Source organism: Culex pipiens, chromosome 1 (genome assembly GCF_016801865.2).
Source record: "Culex pipiens pallens isolate TS chromosome 1, TS_CPP_V2, whole genome shotgun sequence".
In the NCBI taxonomy this organism is placed as follows: Eukaryota; Metazoa; Arthropoda; class Insecta; order Diptera; family Culicidae; genus Culex; species Culex pipiens.
Window position 1 is genome coordinate 40,709,822 of NC_068937.1, and position 21,515 is coordinate 40,731,336.

General features: G+C 40.3%; 2 protein-coding genes across 9 annotated transcripts; one reads left to right on the forward strand and one right to left on the reverse strand.

Moving 5' to 3' along the window:
- The first annotated feature begins 299 nt into the window (after positions 1-299).
- On the forward strand, positions 300-21,315 carry LOC120416596 (amyloid-beta A4 precursor protein-binding family A member 2). 8 transcript variants are annotated; one of them, XM_039578478.2, is made up of 12 exons: positions 300-655; positions 1,398-1,525; positions 6,559-7,531; positions 7,591-8,434; positions 10,160-10,616; positions 10,677-10,824; positions 10,912-11,157; positions 11,333-11,369; positions 16,295-16,434; positions 16,664-17,518; positions 17,848-17,988; positions 18,053-21,315. In XM_039578478.2, exons 3-12 carry the CDS (start codon positions 6,755-6,757, stop codon positions 18,122-18,124), a joined length of 3,717 nt encoding a protein of 1,238 aa, XP_039434412.1. In that variant the 5' UTR covers positions 300-655; positions 1,398-1,525; positions 6,559-6,754; the 3' UTR covers positions 18,125-21,315. The 8 variants fall into 8 exon arrangements, with proteins under 8 accessions (XP_039434412.1, XP_052564021.1, XP_052564022.1 ...); XM_052708061.1 differs by having other exon boundaries at positions 16,313-16,434; XM_052708062.1 differs by having other exon boundaries at positions 11,333-11,348.
- On the reverse strand, positions 3,205-4,332 carry LOC120417160 (uncharacterized). The gene is made up of 3 exons (XM_039579166.2): positions 4,166-4,332; positions 3,656-4,116; positions 3,205-3,595 (listed from the first exon to the last, which is right to left on the reverse strand). Exons 2-3 carry the CDS (start codon positions 3,710-3,712, stop codon positions 3,305-3,307), a joined length of 348 nt encoding a protein of 115 aa, XP_039435100.1. The 5' UTR covers positions 3,713-4,116; positions 4,166-4,332; the 3' UTR covers positions 3,205-3,304.
- Positions 21,316-21,515: the final 200 nt, after the last annotated feature.

Here is a 21,515-nt window from a genome sequence, read left to right on the forward strand (position 1 = left end):
TCACCCGTCGTCACCCTTTTGCAAAGGGTTACTACCGGTAAGCTTGAAAAAAGGGTGGAAGTAACCCTCAAAAAGGGTTTTTATTCTTTGGGATGACAGATAAAGGGTAGATAAAACCCTTTTTGAAGGGTACTTCTGATTTTGAGTGTAACCTTTCCAAACGGCACAGCTCTACCGAACGCCTCGAGCCAAAACAAACCCGAAACGTCATAACAAACTTGGCTCCTTACGTCAAACAGCATGTCGGTATTGGTACCGCTAATGATTGTTTTCATCTCTCGCGGCAGTCGTCGGTCATTGCGCTACGCTACGGCACCAGGCCAGGCCAGTACAGATTCCGTCAGGCTGTCGGTCGGACTGTCAGTCAGCGTGTGAGTGTGTGTGCGAGAGAAAGAGAGCAAACGTGCAAAACACTACGCCAAAGGGGTGAAGGAAGGAAGGAAACGAAACGTTACAAAAAAAAAGTTTGTGTGCTTTTGATAAGAGGAGGACGGTCTTTGGTCTAAAGGGCTCGCGTTGGCAACTTTCGATCTGTCGTGTGGTACGGAATCGGGACCAGGAACACAACGGATATCTGCAGGGTCTTTCGATGGGTATCGACAGGACGGGATGTTGAGTCTTTGAGGGTCGAGAAGACAGCTTTTCGGGCTACGCGGTGAGTACTGTTAGAAAGAAGAGGTCCAGGCCGTGATGATAAATTATTGATTTTTCCTAGCTTCGCTAGTTGAGGAGAGTGGAAAAAACAGCCGAAAATAGAAGTTACTTTTTTACGCTAGTGGAGGGACTGCAGAAGAAGATTCCAAAGTTAGTGGCTAAAACTTGAACAGTTCGTTCCAGTTACAGAACAATTAGTTGTGAGCGAAGGTATTAGACAGGTTTCTGGATCATCCCGAACCAGGCAAGTCTGATTCATCCTTACTAAGGCAATCACTATCGTACGAAGGCTCGCCTTAAGCGTTTGTACTATGTAATTATTCAAATCAGGCCTCCGCCAGTGATGACGGCAGCATGGAACTCCACAACTATTAGATCATTTTTAGCGCAGTGCACCCCGATATCCATTTGCTGGAAGGAACAAAATCTTTTGTTTCTGTAATTGGTCTCAACGAAGACGACGATTATGCATCGAGAGAAAAAAAAAATCAGTTATTACTGGGTACTAATATTCGACAGTAGATAGAGAGAGGAAAGGTTTCGAAAAGTTCCGAGAAAATAACAGACTAATTGAAATTGCAGGCACGTTCGAGTTCTGTTGGGTTTACGTGCCGTGCCGCAGTTGAGGGGTTCTAACATGATGTTCGGACATTAGTTTTGCCAAAAACTTCTATATCTATATGCCCAATTTGCATTGTACAATCAATTGTGCTCAAAGTTTCTAAAACATTTTTATCTTACAGGGATTACTGCTACAGTCGGAAGAATAATTAGAAACTGGAATAATATCAAAAAGTTCTGAGCAAGATTTATGGAAAGATACCAGGAGGGTAAAGGTCTATAACAAAGGATAATTAAAAATAATTTAAAGGTAACATCATTGCTCCAAACTATATTTATTCTTTTAATTTCATTGCCATTACATTTTACATTCCATCAAAACGCGGAATCAGGTTAACTGCTTTTTTGCAAAAATCCTAATTTTTTTCTTGGACAAAAAAAACTGATTTTTGATCCGATTTTGAAGGGGGCATAAACTTTGAAAAAAGCGTAAAAGAGGTTTTGAGTGACTCACCACACATAACCTTCGGACGCCTAGAAATGAGTAGAAACTTGCAACAGAGCCCACAAAAGACCCGGGGGTCGTTAAAGTGGATTGCTTTGCTTTTTTAATAAACTTTGAAAAATATTTTGAATAGCAGCGATTTTGAAGCTATTTTAAACATTGTTGATTAAAATTTCGTTTTTCCGGAAACTCGAGTACACTCAACCCCCGGTGGTTGGTCATTTTTTCGTTTGACACTTTTTTAGTTTGTACCCCGTTGGTTTGACATAGTTAAACTAAAAAGTGACTAACTGTCACTTTTTACACGGCGCTCACGCACACTATCAAAACAAACGTTTGGTGGTCTAGATAGTGTGTGTGAGCGCCGTGCAAAAAGTGACAGTTCGTCACTTTTTAGTTTGACTTTGACCCAAGCTTTGACCAACCAACGGAGTACAAACTAAAAAAGTGTCAAACGAAAAAGTGACAAACGACCGGGGTTTGAGTGTTGAGTGACGTTTTGTCTTTGGCCAAGTTTTTTTTTAATATTGTTTTTAGAAAAGCGTTCGATACAGACAAAAAATTAAATGTAAATTTTACTTCTAAATTGAAAAAAACTTCTGTAAAATTTGGATAAAGTGCACTGTATTTGAGCTATATAGTCATTTTGTATAATAAATTATTAAAATTATTAATTTTAAATTTGTATCTTTGAATCTAAATTGAAATAAAAAATATCGAAAAGCTGAAAAAATCTCTAAAATTGTTTTTTTTTTACATTTGTGGTCGAGTAGTTGATCCGACTTTTGGTTGCAGAGATACGGCCTTCGACTCGGTCCTAACCAGGTCCCAGTACCGAAAAGGACCTAATAAAAATAATTTTATGAAAAAAAAAAAAAAAGAGATACGGCCTTGCAAAGAATGAAAATTAACAAATTATTTTTTTAAGTTCTTTCCAATTGACACTTAATTTTCAACCGATGATATCTTGGAAAACATTTATCAGATTCAATGTACAAAGTGAAACTTTTGTAAAATTTTGTCAATATATATATATTCTTTTTTAAACATGACTAAACTTACATATCAAAAGAGCTCAAATCATATTATTTGTAATGGAGCATTTCCATTCGAGCAGTTTTTGCTTTATTCTACAATGTATTAATTCCTTATGGGAGAACTGTCATTTCTACCACTCGAATCTGGTGCTCCATTTTTGAAATTTCTGATTGAGTTTTTGTAAAAAATACAACATGTTTAAATGTTCTATAATCCTACACACAAAGAAAAAATACTGTGGATTTAAAAAGATCGTTCGTTGGATTAAAAGTTCGCGTTGGTGAATATTCGTAGAAAGTTCAAACTTTTTAATTCAAAAGTTGGAAAGTTGTTGATACTATCATGCATTTCTGGAACAAAATCGTTGTATCGGTAAAAGTTTTTTACTTTTAATATAAGAAAAAACTTTTTATGGCAAGAATAAATTACATTTAACACTACAGTGATGATTTTCGAAAAATGTGATGGATTTTATTTCTATTTTTATGTTTATTTTAATATTAAAACTGCTGCTTATGTTTGGCCAACTTCCGCGGGTTGAGCAGGTTACGGATGGACGTTTCTTTGGGCAGCAACATCGCGGCCTTCATTTTGAAGCGCGACAGCGATGTAGAGAACAGGGTGGTCTCGTTGCCGGCCATCATCTGGACAGGTTTGGAGGAGTTGGCCATTGGTTGTTAATTCGGGAAGGGAAGTCGACGTTTCCGGCTGGGAAGTGAAGCGCCTGAACCGATAGTTCCCTATCACTTCGTCCTCCTTCGAGAATGACACAGATGTTGCCAGTTCATCCGGCCGAAGCTGCGCCGTCGCGAGATGAGCGTTTGCGGGCGGGAGTTGCTGAAAGAGTTTGAAAGTAAATGAAATTGGCTAGACACTGAACGCATTCTCAATACTCACCGGTGACTTCTTCGGTATTCCAGGTAGATGTTCTTGATCAGGTTCCAAGTACGACATCTTCAGGACCTGCGGCTTTCGTACAGACGGTCCTTCCAGAACTGGTGCAAACTGTTCTTCCGGATGTTTAGGTTATACTCGTCAAACATGTCCCGCACCGAGAAATGGACTGCGGACCCTCAGGACATCCCACACTGTCCCGTCATCACTTCCGGCACATAATGCTGCTGATGGTCGTAAACCGCCGGCACCGAGTGCAACATCCGCGCTGACCACCTCCGATTATGCCGCTTCTTGTCGTATCCCTCTTCCGTCGGATCCTTCTCCTCGCCGTTAAAATTAACTTTATCGTACTTGTTAAAAAAGCGGATGTAAATCTGCTTCAACTTCAATCTCGTCTACCCACCCCGGGCCACCACCACCGAATACAACCGGTGCAAGTTCACATCCGCATAAACGGCGTCCTACAAAATTAAACACAAACGCCACCAAAAACCCAAGCTTCCTTCTTACCCATTTCGATCGTGAAACAGCTGCAGATCCGGCAGGAAGCTGGCCTTATTCTTTTGAAAACCAACTTTCCCCTAATCCCCCAACCTTGTTACGCACCCGCACCATCCTCTTTCGAAGGTATCCGCGCCCAAGTCCTGGCTGCGGACGCGTTCTGTTTTGATTGACGTCGTGGACCACCACTCACTAGCCACTGGAATCACCTAAACGTTTGTTTACATTTTGGACTTAGTCGTACACGGTTTCACGAGAACGTCAAAATGAAAGAAATTATACACTCGAATTAAAAGTTAAAACTTTTAAATCAGTTAGCAATGAGAATTTCAAACACTGTAGCAGTAAAAGTTTTCATTTTCAACACAAGAAAAAAACTTTTAATGCAGCAAATTTTGACCACTTTTTATTTCAAAAGTAAGATACTTTTGTCATTACCATAATATTTTTTTGTGTGTACAATGTTCAATTTTGGGTATTTTTGGTGTTTAAAAAAACTTAAAACAATAAAAATATTAAAAATTTTGTTCATTGGATTCACAATATTTTTAAATGTCCTATAATCCTAAAATGTTCAATTTTGGGTATTTTTGGGGTTTTGTAAAACAGAAATATTGAAAATTTTGTTTATTGGACCTTCAAGAATTCAAATAATTCATTATTATAATATAAATTATAATGTCAGTATTTTAAAACAACAATAAGACTTTCCAGGCCAAATCAATGCCGGTACTTTTGTACCCGACCCTCTCCGATTTCAATGAAACTTTGTAGATATGTTATCCAAGGCCTATATAAGCCATTTTTGTGTATATGGAGCCAATAGTACTCGAAAATTACATTTGAGAAGGCAAACTTATGGCAAATCGGACGAGCTTTCCGGTAAAAATATTCACGAGACTGAAAAACCAAGTCTGTCATATAGAAATTGCCAAAAACCAACAAAAACCCGTTTTTTCAACATTTTTATTTTTAAAACCGCTGTATCTTCCCAAGAATTGGACACAGGACAATGGTGAATATAGAGACTTTTATGTAAAATTGTCTGGAGAATCGATTCCCACTACCGGTTTTTAAAAATTTTGACGTTTAGACCACGTTTCAAAAAAACAGTTTTAGTAAATGATTTTTGTATTTTTTTAGGAGGGACATACCATCCTGCATTTTTCGTCAGTCTTTTGGTAACATTTTAGGCTATTTCCTCAAAAATTTTGAACGAAAAAAAAATCGTGACATTACCTTTAAATTTAAGATTTAGACTTAAAAATCAAAATATCTCATAGATGTGGCGTGTATTTTTGTTTCAGTGTATTTTTTTCAGAAAGCCCGTCCAAGTTTGTCTTTGACCACTTTTTGATACGACGCAACGGCTTCGAGATACAGTAATTTTTAAATTACAAAATACAAAAATATTTAAATACCTTACGCCCTTCTCAAATGTTATTTTCGAGTACTGTTGGCTCCATATACACAAAAATGGCTTATATAGGCCTTGAATAACATGTCTACAAAGTTTCATTGAAATCGGAGAGGATCGGGTACAAAAGTACCAGAAAAATTCCTGATTTGAGCTGGAATTGCTCTATGTTAAGTAAAAAGAAGTATGCAGTATTTTTGTGGGACACTACAAGGACTAGGACTATGCCTCTAGGCATTTTTTTAATTTAAACGATAATTGTGTCATTCTATAGCAGGAAATTTGAAAAAAACAAGCAATGAGTTGAAAAAGTGACTGCAAAAAATTTAAAAATTAGAATGGCAAAATGTAATGATAGAAGGTGGTAGAATAGGCCAAATATCAAAAACAAACATAAACTAAACAAGATTAATGCAAATTGAAATACTAAAAATAAAACAAGAAAAAAAAGGGAAGTAAAGTTTTTCGCAGAACAAAAGTTGCTCAAAATGACCTTCTGAACACGGGAAAAATAAAAAAATGTGCTGTAGAGGGTTAAATCACTCTAAACGATTGCCCTAGCAGCAACAATAATTATTACAAAATATCATGAAAATACAGTTTCTACCTAATTTGGCATCATAACACCGGCTAACGCTAGGTCTTCGGATACGTCACGATACACCTCAGGTGCAAATAAACCTCCCCGCAGAAATACCGAGATTAATTTTGACATTTAACGCCAGTTTTCGCTCCACTACTAAATGATACTAATTTTTGCAAGGCGAGATTTTTGGAGCAAAGAGCACGCGTCGTCCAGCGGGGACGGCACGTGCCAGAGCATTTAGCACCTGTTGGAGAAAATTTGTCCAACCAAGTGCTCGCTCGACGGTGACGCTGACGAATGGGGTTCTAAGTTGATAGGAGAGGAAACGGGAACAAAGAGCGTTGCTCTCTTGCTCACTGTCTTGCCTAACTCGTTTGACCTTATCTTTTTGCCTTCCAGACTCACCAATGTTCGAAATCGAAGCAATATGATTTCCCTACCGGAACAGCAGCGCCACCACAGCATCTGTAGCAACAGCATTATCCACAACGCTTTGTTAATCTTCAGCAATTGAGCAAGACTGATTTACGTTTAATACAAAACATCAAGCAGAAAACGAACCTTACTAGAAAATATCAACTATTCCGCTGCAACTATGTCCTACTCGAACGGAACGGCCGGCCAGCTCAACACGGGACCAGCGCCACCGCCCAGCACTCCCCGCCAGCCGCAGCCAGGCCGACCGCAGAGCTATGCCGCCACCAGCGCCCTCTACACCAGCAAGGACTCGGCGGACCGGTTGCTGTGGGAGATGCGCGCTGCCAACCGGACGCCCAACACCACCCCGGTCAGCACGGTTCTGAACTCGCCCGATCTGACCGATCTGGACACGAAAATGCGCTACCAGCACAGCACGCTGATGCAGCATCACCAGATAAAGGTGGGCCGCAGCCCGGTCGGCAGCGGCGGCAACAACGACAGCAACGGCTCGACCAATCCGTCGAGTCCGACGGCGATCCGGGGTTCCGGGGGAGGAGGAGGAGCAGGTCACCGACCGGAAGCCGGCTTTTCCTCCTTTTCGCTGCTGTCCGACGGCGAAATGGTTGTCTTTGACGATATTGATGTGATGGGTGGTGGCGGCGGCGGAAGCTGGCGGATGGCCGCAACGGAGCGGGACATTCTGGGCAGTTCACCGGTGCCTTCGGAGAATGAAAACAGCTGTGCTTCCAGCGGCGGGGGAGGGGACGAGCGGAACTACTACGACGTAGATAGCAGTAAAATTCAGCGGATTATCGGGGGGCTGACGATCGCCGAGTACGAGGGATCGCCGAGGAGGTTCGGGAACATTGATCGGGATGAGGTGGAGCCCGGGGGAGCCACCGGAGGTGGTAGCGGGAAGATCGGTGGAATGCCAAGGCCTGGCTTCCCGAAGGTGAGTCTTTCAGCTATCAATACTTGATTCCTATCATTCACAATCCCTACTTGTTTCAGCGCGTCATATCCCCGTGCATGTCCGACGCCAAGGGCGTCGACTCGCAGCAGTCCTCGGAGCTGATCGACCTGAACGACGACGGTAGCGAACCCGGCCGGGGACTGCTCCTCTCCAACCGCATCAGTGACAGTAAGTTCAACCTGGCGACGTACGTCGACTACTTCGGATCCGTCGTTGGCAGCGAACTAGCGCCGACGGACGACCTGGACCCGAATAACCAAACCCCAACCAATGTTCTACTAACCGGTGACGAAGGTAACGACGGTGGAGGCGGTGACGGTAGGCGACCAGACGACGATGACTACTTTTTCTCGTACTCTACGAACCGTAACGCGCAAAACAACTCGTACGTAGGGCACCGTCTCGCAACGCGTCGCGGCAGCCTAGAACAATCCGAATCCGACGAAAGACAGCAGGAGGAAGACTCGGACGCAACCGTCGCCAACAACTACCCGTACTACCAAAAGTACAGCAACCAGCACTATCATTACACCGGAAGTGTAGCGCCACAACCGGAAACGCACAACCAGCAGCAGCAACAACGCTACTATCATTCCCATCACGCTCACTATCACGGTTACGGTTCTAACACGGGTGGCGGGGACTCGCAGGACATTGAGCTGTACATAGATTCCGGCAGTCGCAGCGAGTCGGAGCTGGAACAGCAGGAGCAGCAGCAATATCAACAGCACATGCATCAACAGATGCAGCAGCAGCACCAGCATTCCCAGATAGATAGTAAATTGAGGAATTTTACCCTTTCGCCGGAAACGACCGACTACGACTCGAATTGTGGCGATCTGGACTCGGAAGTGTCGCTGCGGTACATCGGGAACGAATATGGTTTGTAGCGTTGGAATTGTTCGTAGCTTTGGTTGTTTTTGTTTGGTTAGATTTTTCGTTTGCTTCCGTTGTCGTACAGCCATCCCTCATATTCGGAACAGTTTACAGATCGGCCAATGTTCAAAAAATCATAGGAAATCAATGATTGAACTTAATGATTCGCTTTTTCCTTCATTTGAAAGCTTTTCTTGCGATCTTTCGAATGCTATATCGAACAACTGCAAATTTTAACTTTTATATCGAGTTTTTGAAGAAAAACTTTTACCCTTGAAATCCACAAATTCGGAACACTTTTTTCTTACGGATGTAAACAAACTTTGGTTCTCTCCATGAGTACATAATTTTTACAAAATAATGACTTCAGGCACTGAAACCAATGAAACTCAAGCTTAGTGATGTTTTATACATGGTCTGATAACTTTTTTTTGTGAAAATATCAGTTAAATTCAGGTGTTCCACAATTGTGGGAGGCACAATAACATCCCACAATCATGGAACAGGCAATTTGGAGGCAGTGTTTTGGTGCTCTGGATAAAATAGTCTTGAAATGAGGTTTTTTGTTCAAAAAGTACTACTTTTACCAGTGAAATAGCAAGAGAATGTCCAAATGAAGGTCCTAAAAATAGTAGGGTCGACAGAAAAGCTGCATTTGGCATGTTATTGACAAATTACCACAAAAGTGTTCCGAATTTGTGGGTGTTCCGAATATGTGGGATGACTGTAGTTTGAAGTATTTCCTCCTGCCAAGCTGTCGTCTTCTGCAGGTTTGAGGAATGATGTAAACATTGCATTTCCTCTAACTGCATTTTTTTTCCCCTGAATTGTTAAACGATTTCCTCTGACAGAGTTGTCCTCTCCCACTGGATTGTTGAACGATGCATTTCCTCTGACAAATCAATCTTTCTCCGCTGGATCGATGATCTAAGTAAACATTGCATTTCCACTGACAATGCATTGTAAACAGCGATGCAAACATTGCATTTCCTCTGACAGTTGTCCTCTTCCACTGGATTGTTGAACGATGCGCTTCCTCTGACAAATCTATCCTTCTCTGCTGGATTGATGATCTAAGTAAACATTGCATTTCCTTTGACAAAACCTTGTAAACAGCGATGTAAACATTGCGTTTCCTCTGACAGAGTTGTCCTCCTGCACTGGATTGTTGGACGATGCGTTTCCTCGGACAAATTTATCCTTTTCCGCTGGGTTGATGATCTATGTAAACATTGCATTTCCTCTGACAAAAACTTGTAAACAGCGATGTAAACATTGCTTTTCCTTAGACAAACTTTTCTGCCTCCTCCGCAAACGTCAAACCAGTATTAAGTTGCTGCCGGAACTCTTTTTTTTTTTTTTTTGAACTCTTCCGTAAAATAAACACTCTTTGCGCAAATGTGTCATCGTATGAATAACTGTCTAATTTACTGCTAAAACCACGTATGATCAATTTTAACTGCGCCATTGTCTTGATTTGAATGATTTTTCAACATTTTCGCTTGAAACACTACCCGAAATTACATCCGTACTGAACAACATCTGTCACGTGACTGTCAAAGGCACCCACAAAGCGTACACTCTGAAATTATTTTAGTATAACTATGTTGATGTAGGCCGTAATTTAATTAGGTTAATGAAGGTAGTTTTTTTATTTATTAATTTTTAATTCGTTTCAATATCTGTTTTACACTGAAAACAACTGCATTTTCCTTGTCCCTCCCCCGCCAGGCCTCTCCGCCGACCTGAACGGCCTGTCCGGCCACGGCCAGAGCGACAACGTGACCGACTATGGTCGCCTGTACAGCAGCATGCCAATCCTGGAGGACGGTCTGTCCAGCGGGCACGCTTCCGACACCGAGAACAATCTACCTCCGCCCGGGTCGGGGATCTCGATCGTCATGGACCACCACCAACAACCGGCGCCGCAGCAGGTTCCGCCTCCCGGATCGGTAGACGAAGAACCGGTGGAGCCGGAGTGCGACCATCCGTACATTTCTTCCATTCAGAGGGCGGCGGAACAGCAGCAACAACAGCTGGATTCCAGCGATGAGGTGCAGGAAGCGATCAAGGACATCAAAGCCGCACTGCAAAAGACCAAAATACTGCCTTCTACCGAGGGAACCTCGGTGCTCGACCTGGACGGACAGGATGGGCCGAGTTCGACGTCACCCGTGTGGGTTCCGAGGTGAGTCCGGGTGATCTTGGGACAGGTCAAACCCATCTAAAACCGATGATCTTCCTCTAGATCGTACAGCAAGTCCCGGGAAAGCATAGACTCGGACCAACCTGCAAAGTTGCTTAGTGCCGACGAGGAGGAAGCCGACACCGACCTGGAGACGGACCGTCTGCTGGGTCAGCAACGGCTGGACGATCACGGGTTCGGCGACGACAAGGTAAGAAACACGATCGTCTCTCGTCCACCAACCAAAATTTTCATCCACTTCATTTGTCCTTGTCCTCGTGTCTTTGTCCCCACCCAGAGCTGGACGGAACGGCCCAAGATTCGCTCGGTCCGGTCGCCGTCGGTGAACCTGATCAGCAAGAACCACACCGCGATCCGGGCCGGCGTCGGGACGCAGCTGTCGGCGGAATCGCCGGTCAACAACGTCGGCATCACCAACGTGTACGGCAACGGTGGAAGCGTTCCGCTCGGAACCGGGGCGGAAGAGGACGCGGCGACCCAGCCACTGCCGCCCAGCGCCGAAAAGAGTCCGGCGGTCAAGAGTGTTAGTGTTTTGCGTGTTTATGTTTGTTGTTTATTGTGGTTGCAACCCTGCGGTTGACAGTTGCTTACCTTTCGCATTGTTCGCCTTGATCGTTTTATGTTCAGTCGCAGGGGTGGGGTGGTCCAAACAAGTTCCAAATAGCAACCTAATCAAATTTTTCTACTCTTTCTTGCAGGATCAGGACAAAAAAGGCAAGTGCAAAACGAAAGAGGGTAAGAGTTGATGCAAATCGTTCATAAACTTTTGATGTCTTTCTGTCTAGCGATAAACACCAACAATTCCAATACAAAATTAACAAGCTTTTTCCTTATTTTATTCCTCAAATCTTTCTGCCGTCTACTGTTAACTCTTAACTCACACACACACTCTCACCAACACACATTTTAACTAAACTATGACACACGCTTTACACGCGAACACAAGTTTAAACCCACGTTATGTTCTTCTTTTGCACGCCCTCCACCCCCCGTTTGGAAATATGTACTTGTTGTAAGTGTCCCGCCCCCGTCCGGAAGTGTGTGTTTGCGATCGTGTTTCTAGTGTTAATATTTTGTTTTGAGTTGACCCTTTGTGATTAGTGTTTTGCACAACAAATATTTTGAAAAATGTTTTTATCATAATTTGTGGGGTTTTTAACTAGGCAAATGTTTTTCAATTAATCAAAAGGTAGTTTTTTAATCGACTTTGCCTCCGGCTTCTGAAAATCTCTGGATTCTAGGATCAAGCGACTCCAACTCTACAAAATAGCCTGCTCAACCGACTCCGACTCCACCAACAATTCCCATACGAAATTGTTAAAAAAAGTCGATTCCGGTTTTTTTTTTATTATTTTATATTTATTCAGATTTTTTTCCCATGTACATTCATTCAGTTAAAATATTATGGAGTGTCCAATCACAATCGATGACTTTCCACCTCAATTTTAAATACTAGCAACTTTAATTTATTTATGAAATATTGTAGCTTTCGCTGTCCCGTCCGTGTGGATCAATCGGACCGCGCACTGGACTCACAATCCAGAGGTCGCCGGTTCGAATCCCGCGGCGGGCGCTCTAAAAATTCTTTGTGTAAATATGGGTATTCGGCGCCGTCGCTCCGTGCCATACTTTCATACACTTAGGAGCCCAGGGCGGCGAAGTCCTTGTAGATAAAAAGGAAGACACTAGTGGTTGGTACTAGCAATGGTGGCCGACAGCTATAAAGTCAACTTCGTTTTTTTTTTTTTCGTAGCTTTCGCTATTCAGTGCAGCCGATTCCGGTTCTGACTTCTACTCCGACTCCAACCCCGGGTCCTCTAAAGCAGGACTGCAGAGTCCGACTCTGTTTTCTGAAAATTTTACTACTCCAATTCCAACTCCGACTCCGGTTTATTGTGATTTAGTTACTCTACTCTACCAACTCCGACTCGAACAACAACTCATATCCAAAGTTAACACCTAAACTCAGGGTGGCCAACTCGGGAAAAAACCGGGATTTTTATCCACCGGGAGAAAACCGGGAAAAACTCGGGAATTCGACTGACAAACCGGGAAAATATTTTAAGTTTAGTTAAAATTTGAAAAAAGCCTCTTTAATGCATTCAATATGTTCTTTTCTCAAATAGAATATTATTCCTGTTATTGTAAATGAAGAATTCGTGAAAACTATGTTTGAATTTGTGTAATAGACTCATGCTTCTTGGCTAGGAATGTTTTTTTTTTCTGTTGTATCCTATGATATTTTTACTTGGCGAATTTGTTTTTTTTTTTTAAATAAAGCATTTTTTCTCTACAGCAGCGGTCTCAGAGAGTCCGGAAGAAAAACCCAAACAAAATATTTAAGAGAAAAAAACAAACAAATTGATTTGAAGCAAAAAACTGACAACCATATTTAAGGTGCAGTGATTTACGGGCGAATTATTTTTGACCAATCAGAAAATGTTTTACAAAATATTTGAATTATAAATCTATAATTTGCATCGTTAAGAAATTTTAAGAATTTCAAGTAAAGTGCACCGTTTTAGAGTTTTAACTTTTTGTTTTTTTTTCTACGAATATTTGTTTCAAATTTGTTAATTGTGCCAACTACCATCACGCAGAAAAATAAGGCATATTTGAATCAACAAAACGTTTTGTTGATTTGAAAATCATTTTTTTTTGTTGAATCAACGCTAAACGTCAATCCAGCTTTTTCAAAACAACAAAAGAATTTTGTGGAATCGATAAAATCAAGGTTTGTTTCAACGCAAAATCGGCGTTGATTATATTCAACAAAAATTTTGTTGATTCAAACCTCGTACAGGCTGATTCTACAAAACTTTTTTCTGCGTGATTTAATTAAAAACATTCAAAATATTTGTGAAAAAAATCTTATGTTTCATTATTTGGATATTGTCAATTCGATCTTTCTTTGCTAAAATATTAGCTTTGCATAAAATTAAAATCAGGATTTTTTTTTAATTTGAAGATCAAGATTTTTCCTCCAAAGAAAGCAGAAAAGAATTTTCTCAATCATTCGATTTTATAAAGATAAAATAGAATTATTTTTTATTGAAAATAGCTACAAATTCTTAAAAGTACTATTAAATAGCATGTTTAAAGTTTGGGAAATTTCAAAAATCTCTGTTCCAAAACTATTCGTCCGTCATCAGAAAATGATATAGAATTAAAAAAAAATAATTATGGGAGATGTTGGTAGAAATGAAAAATTCGATGAAAATTCAGCTGTTTTGCAATCATTAGTCTTCCAAAAATGTAATATTAGACGAAAACAAATATTTCAATAAAAAAACTTCTTGCGAAAGACCGAAAATTTTTAAAAATTCAAAAGATTATTAAATCAACCCAAACATGCTTAAAAATGATTTCAAACGTTAGGAAATGGATGGATTCAGCTGATTGCACTTAATTTTCTATGAAACTTAGATGATTTTTGAAAAAAAATTTGTTTGCCTCTTGACTTTTTGAGCAACTTTAAAGGGACAACAACTTCAAATAAAATGTATACCAGCCTTATGTGTTGTTGAAAAATCGCAGCACGGTCACTTTTTACGATTTTTTACCATTTTGTTTTTTGGGGTTTTAGACAGTTTTTTTAATTAAAATTATTTTCGAAAATTTATCCCATCAATACATACAAACTTACCGAAGATACTAAGTCGATAAAAAAAAAGTTTCAAGCTACCGATTTTTTTACATTTGTACACCCAACTGGCAGTCGCATGATTGTGATGCATGGCGGCATGAAAGTATATCAGAATCTGCATGAAATCTGTCCTCATGCATTTTTTGCGATATAGGAGTATGACATTTTTGCCCGTTACCGACAATTATCGACATTACCGACGGCTTTTTGGTTGTATTTCACAAAAAAAACCCTTAACAGAACGAGGATTGAACCATCAACTTCTTGGTTATTGATCCGACACGCTACCACCGCGCCATGGACGCTTGATGAAAATTGAGTGAAAGAGCACCAACATATGCTTCTCTTTGGAGTGTTGCTCGGGGACGGGCCAGCATTACATGTGTTGGTGAGAACTGCAGATCGCTGAAATTTTTACACGCGGGCAAAAATAATCTACGGGCTTGCTGCAAAAAATGTTATAAAATATGACATTTTCTGCAGCAAATCCAATGTTGCAGATTTTGAGATATATTTTTCCTTTGGGTGTATGGAACTTTTCCTGCACTGCTGCCAAAGTTTATACATTTTTGTTTGGACTAATGATTTGAAAATATTTTTTGGTTAAAAAGAAAGTACTCACATAATTTTAGCCAAAAAATAATAATTGATTCACAGGAATTGATAATTCTTGGAAGAATCGTTCTTCTTGAATACACAAAGCATTTTTTCAAAGAAACTTTACGAGCCTTTATATAAATGTTGTTAACAATGTATTTTTGCAAATCTTTTCTACAAAATTAATAAATTGTAAATGCCATTTCCTGCTTTCTTATAATAATTTATGTTATTCTGAAAAATAAAAACGTTTATTTTTATTTTTTATTTGTAAAATCTGTAGAGCATGATGATGAAAAATCCCAATCATTAGGGAAATTAGAGGTTTGGATTGGACACAGATAAAAACGGCTTCGTTTTCAACTTACTTACTTTGTACTCAAGATATTAGGAAGCTTTCTTAAGGAGCTCAAACTTTGAACCGAATGTATGCGTTCCAAAAGTATGTTGATACCAACGGTAGTCTAAAAAACATTGTAATTTGGTTTGAAAACATTCCGGAAAATTCCTTCTAGTCTTGAGAGAAAACCGGGAAATTGGAAATCGAAATCTGGTGGCCACCCTGCCTAAACTCCAAAGCTCATGAAAAAGGGAGAGTTTCCATATAAATTCCCCCTTTTTCTCGAGTTTGGGAGTTTAGGTGTCTAGGAGCCATTACACTACCGCAAAGAAACAAACAAACTCGCACTTTTTCGTGTTTGACAGTTTGCCAAACTCGCAAAATTGTTTGCGGCGAACTCGCTAACATATCCAGGCAAACTGTCAAAAAGTGCTAGTTTGTTTGTTTGCCGTAGTCTAATAGCTCCTTTATTAAAACTTAATCTACTCCGGGTGCTGAAGATGAAGCGACTCCAACTTCGCTCTCCCAAAAGACCACCGACTCCGACTCCACAATCTTGGATGTCAGTTATGTTTAGATTATATGCAAAATTATCTTTATTTTTAAGGGTACACATCAACCGAGGACATTATTTTTTTCTTCTAAAATTTTCTCTGTCTTTTTACAGCAAATTATAATTTATTGTAATTTTCTCTCGAATATTGAAGAATTTTAAGCTTATGCTTTGTTTGAGAAAGTCTTTAAAACCTAATTCAAAATTGTAAATATCAATATTTCAAAAGGGCATAACTAAAAATTGTCTCCATTTCGTTCTACTCTGCTAGTATAGATTCAATTTCATTTTGACATCATTTCGCTAAATGATTTTTGATCTTCACGATGCTTTGTACCATACGAGTTGAACAGTCAAGCGTACTGTGCGAAATCGTCAAAACCAGAATGCATTCTAGTCTTGCAGAAATGAAGACAAAATTGAAATGAGATCTGATTAGAATGTCAAAAATCTGTCGTAATTTGTTATCTGCCTTATGGTTTCGACTAAAATGATCACCATTCTAACAAGGTTTCCTCGTCCAGGTCTCTTGGATCCGGCAGTCCTGATCGAGGGCGTTCTCTTCCGGGCCCGCTACCTCGGCTCGACCCAGCTCGTTTGCGAGGGCCAACCCACCAAGTCGACCCGCATGATGCAAGCCGAGGAGGCCGTTTCGAGGATCAAGGTAGGTGGCTCCGTTCCGCGATCACTGCACGACCACAGTTGTTGAAGTCATTAACCAAATCGGCTAACTCAAACCCCTTCTTCATGTATGTTTTCTTAACGCGCCGTTATATCTAACATGCTTGCTCTCTAACATCTGTAAATCGCCCACCTCGCGCAGGCTTTGGTAAGGATCGCTAGGTTTTTCGATCGTAGCTGCATGACTGACGAGTTGCGTTGTTCCGTTGCAGGCCCCGGAAGGTGAATCCCAGCCCAGTACCGAAGTCGACCTGTTCATTTCGACCGAGAAGATCATGGTGCTGAACACGGACCTGAAGGAGATCATGATGGACCACGCGTTGCGGACGATCTCGTACATCGCGGACATTGGCGACCTGGTGGTGCTGATGGCGCGGAGACGGTTCGTGCCGCAGGACGCCGATCCCGGCGATCCGGCGTTGACCAGTTCGAACCCGCCACCGCCCACGCCTACGGCCGCAGACAACGGCGCAAGTCCGCCGAAAAGCAAGTCGTTGCCGCGGGGTAACCGAACGCCCAAGATGATCTGTCACGTGTTCGAGAGCGAGGAGGCCCAGTTCATCGCGCAATCGATCGGGCAGGCCTTCCAGGTGGCGTACATGGAATTTCTGAAGGCGAACGGAATTGAGGATCACAGCTTTATGAAGGAGATGGACTACCAGGAGGTGCTCAACAGTCAGGAGATCTTCGGCGACGAGCTGGAGATCTTCGCCAAGAAGGAGCTGCAGAAGGAGGTTGTGGTGCCGAAGGCGAAGGGGGAAATTCTCGGAGTTGTGATCGTGGAGTCGGGCTGGGGATCGATGCTGCCGACGGTGGTGATCGCGAATCTGGCCTCGTCCGGGGCGGCCGCCCGCTGCGGCCAGCTCAACATTGGCGATCAGATCATCGCGATCAACGGGCTGAGCTTGGTGGGTCTGCCGTTGTCGACGTGCCAGGGCTACATCAAGAACGCCAAGAACCAGACGGCGGTCAAGTTTACGGTGGTGCCGTGTGCGCCGGTCGTGGAGGTTCGGATCAAGCGGCCGAACACCAAGTACCAGCTGGGCTTCAGCGTGCAGAACGGAGTGGTGAGTTTTCAACTTCTGATTGATTGCCAATCTACATTACGGGCACCTAACAAACAATACCAAACTACACACACGCGAAATACCATGGCTTGCTTCAGCGCCGTACGAATGTCGCGAAACGTCAAGCGAAAACACAAGTTTTCGACCGATTCAGATCGCGTATCTGACACAACTGTCGTAATTTGCGCAAAATGTCAAGCGATTGCAAAATCAGAGATGTCAGCTGTACCCAAATCGGGGCACAGCCCTATCGAAACCGCTTGCATCCCCCCAAAACCATTCGATTTTGTTTGAAACCAACCAATTTCAACCCGCTTTCCCCCGAACAGATCTGCAGCTTGCTGCGCGGAGGAATCGCCGAACGGGGTGGAGTGCGCGTTGGCCACCGGATCATCGAAATCAACAACCAAAGTGTAGTGGCGGTTCCGCACGAAAAGATCGTCAATCTGCTGGCGACGTCGGTGGGCGAGGTGAGTTTTTGAACTGTTGACTGCTAGCATCTCTTTTTGTCATTGAACGCCGTTTTCTTTCTAGATTCACATGAAAACAATGCCGACGTCGATGTTCCGGTTGCTAACAGGCCAGGAGAACCCGATCTACATCTAAGGCCTGACGGGGAGTACCGCGAATGTGATACCGGAGCGGAGCGGAGGTCGGGGAATCCGCGCGCGGAACTAGAACTTAAGTAAAAAAAAGGTAAAGCAAAGACGCTTTTTTGTTACATTTTCTTGACACTTGATCGACTTGCGGGAAAATGAGAAACTGTTAGGTTGTTAACGAAAAACTTAGTTGAATATGTTGAACAAGACTCCAACTCCTCCCGGCAAGTGATGATTTCATCAGAAAAGTATCGAGTAATGCTCAGCTTGAGAAGGCACGCACTTTTTGGACGTGTTTTGAAAAGGGGCTACGCCCACGACACTCACGAACTCTTCCCCCTTTCGGCACGCTCTTGCGACCAACTATTGTCTACTATTAACACGAATCTATAGTCCCTTTTTTCTGTACTGAAATGCCTAAAAAAAAGTTTGTGGTAAATCCTAGATTTTTGTCCAATTCGAAACAATTTTCTCAAAATTTAATAGTTGAAAAACTCTTGAGACGTTTTCTGAACTTTGTCCATTTTGGAGTTTTAAAATTTTCAAATCTTCAAATTCTAAAAAAACTCAGAAAACTCTCATTTGGCGAAATGTGTAGGCTTTGGAGACATTCAAAAGTATGAACTAATTTAAATATTGCAATGGTCTTATAGAATGGAATTTTGGAGACTTTGTGAACATTGAAGACTGCCATAAATGCTTTGGGTTTTTTTTATTTTTTATGATTTTTATGAATATAGAGACTTTTAATGACTGTGGAAACTTTTGCAGAGTCAACAGATTTTTATTCTTCACATATTTATTGGTTCGTACTATTAGACATTTTGAAAACTTTCCACTTCTTTGACGTGTTTTAAAGATATTTAATGATTATAAATGCTTTTTTGCGTTTCTAGAATGACTTTTGGAGACTTTAAAAACTTGGAGTGGAAATTTGTAGACTTTTCCAAACTTAAGGAATGGAATTTTGGAGACTTTATAAAATTTAAAAACTTCTGAAACTGCATTGTTATATTAAATTTTTTATAATTACTACAAATATAAACACATTCAATGACTTTGGAGATTTTTGCAGAGTTTACAGATTTCTTATCTTCGTGGTTGTTAATCGATAATCTTATCGCCAATATTGAATAATAACTCATTTTTTAAATGTTTCACTAACACTAACACACTACCTGTTTTTTGAAAATCTAGTAAGTTTCAAAGTAACATATGTTCTCAAAATTGTTCAAAAAACCGTATTTTATCGAAAATACTAAAATTTTCAAAATACGCGATAAGGGTATCAAACGAAGCGAAATTTTGTATGCTTTTTCACTTTACTAGAGTTTTTTTTTTGAAAATACTAAAATTTTCACAAATTACCGTATTTTTCGAAAATACTCATATTTTCAAAATGTACAATATGGGTATCAAACGAATTGAAATTTTGTATCGTTTTTCAATTTATTAGAGTTTTTTTTGGAAAATACTAAAACTTTCACAATTTACCGTATTTTTCGAAAATACTCATATTTTCAAAATATGCAATATGGGTATCAAACAGAGCGAAATTGTGTATGCTTTTTTCGAAATACTCAAATTTTCAAAATATGGTTATCAAACGAACTGGAAAGTTGTATGTTTTTTTCAATTTTTTTTTAAATACTAAAATTTTCACAAATTACCATATTTCGCTTCGTTTGATAGCCATATAATTTGAATAATTGAGTACTTTCGAAAAAAATAGGTATTTTGTGATTTTTTTTGTATTTTCAAAAAAAAAACTCAATGTGAAAAAGCAAACCAAATATCGAAATTCGTTTGATACCCATATTGCACATTTTGAAAATTTGAGTATTTTAGAAAAAATACGGTAATTAGTGAATATTTTAGTTTTTTCCAAAAAAAAATCTCTAATAAGGTGAAAAAACTATACAAAATTCCGCTTTGTTTGATTAGAAAGATTTTAAAAATGAGTTATCGCTCATTATCGGCGATAAGATTATCGCCGATAGAATTATCGGCCGACGATAACGATAACCATTATCGTTATCGTCAGACGATAATTTTATCGATTAACAACCTTGATTTCTAGTAACTTTGAAGTCGCTTTGAAAGCTCTGCAGTCTTTGGAGACTTTTGAGGAGGTTTTTAATGCCGTTTAAAACTCGCTCCAAAGATCGAAGACTTTTCAGGGCAATAAATTTAGGATTTATCATAGATTCTCCTATAACCTTAGACTATAACTGAATAAAGTTTTTTTCCCCAAATTAAAAAAAAAACAGTGAAACTAACACACGAACACATCAGTGCGAAGCAAAACATGCATTATACACGTATTACACACAAACACACAAGATTTTTAGAATAGGCTCGAACTGATTGTTCCAAACTGATATATCTCAAGCAGAAATTAGAAAAAAATACTAAATAAAACGCGACTAAAATAAGCAAATAGTTAAACGAAACGAACCGTAACTTAAAGCAAACAAGCAAACAAAAAACAACCACAAAGCAGACGTGTAAAACGAGGGAGGTATTTATTCGTAGCAATATATACGTATACAAACATACATATGAGCAGACAGAAGAAACCGAATTAACTGAAAAAAAATAAATTCAACCAAAAAGAAACAGTTAAACTAAAATGGCGACAGAGAATAATAATTGAAAAAGGTCTAGTGCTGTGCGCGCTTTTTTTGCTCTAGTGCTTAACACAATTCGGCAACAACCCGTCAGCATTAACTTTCATAAAACAGGACGAATGGAAGGCAGACCGGATATTGGCCCAGTTAACTTTATATGACAACAACAAAACAAGCAAGCAAGTGAGACGCTCCAAAAACAGAAGTAAACATAAAGAAATCGATGAGGTCTGAGGTAGCTCGTAACTTAGGAATGTTTAAAATAAAACTGCATGTTATACAGTGAAGAAACACACACACAAAAACACACAAGTACTAGTGAATAAAAACAAAACATTTAAAAATATTTAATGTGATAATAAGCAAGTAATCATCCCAAAACAATCAGCAGCATCTTACACAAAAAACAGGTTGTTGAGCGACGATACCCTAAACCTACAATACTGTGAAAAGCTAGGATTGACAAGTGGGAGCGGGACGAAACGAACAATACGAGTGTTGTGTTAAACAAAATGACGGAATAGAAATGGAGAAAAAAAAACAAAGCATTTCAAATGAGACAAAATAAGACTTTGATTGGTTTAGAACAAAAAGAAATTCTATAAAAGAAAGAAGAAAGAAAGCGTGTGCGTTCACTGACGATCTCTTCGTTATGACAATCATGACAGGCGCTCTCAGTCAGAATTCAACGAGCCGATGATAGCTGATTGTCTAGCTCTTTCATATTTTGTCGAAAATTTAATTTTGTCCAAAAAAATATTCACGTGC

Excerpts from the sequence above, each read along its gene's own strand:
- LOC120417160 (XM_039579166.2), bottom strand. The coding sequence starts at position 3,712 with ATGTCGTACTTGGAACCTGATCAAGAACATCTACCTGGAATACCGAAG. Across the intron at positions 3,596-3,655 it reads GAATACCGAAGAAGTCACCG|CAACTCCCGCCCGCAAACGC; the intron begins GTGAGTATTGAG and ends AAACTCTTTCAG.
- LOC120416596 (XM_039578478.2), top strand. The coding sequence starts at position 6,755 with ATGTCCTACTCGAACGGAACGGCCGGCCAGCTCAACACGGGACCAGCG. Across the intron at positions 10,617-10,676 it reads TCACCCGTGTGGGTTCCGAG|ATCGTACAGCAAGTCCCGGG; the intron begins GTGAGTCCGGGT and ends ATCTTCCTCTAG. Across the intron at positions 11,158-11,332 it reads AGAGTCCGGCGGTCAAGAGT|GATCAGGACAAAAAAGGCAA; the intron begins GTTAGTGTTTTG and ends TCTTTCTTGCAG.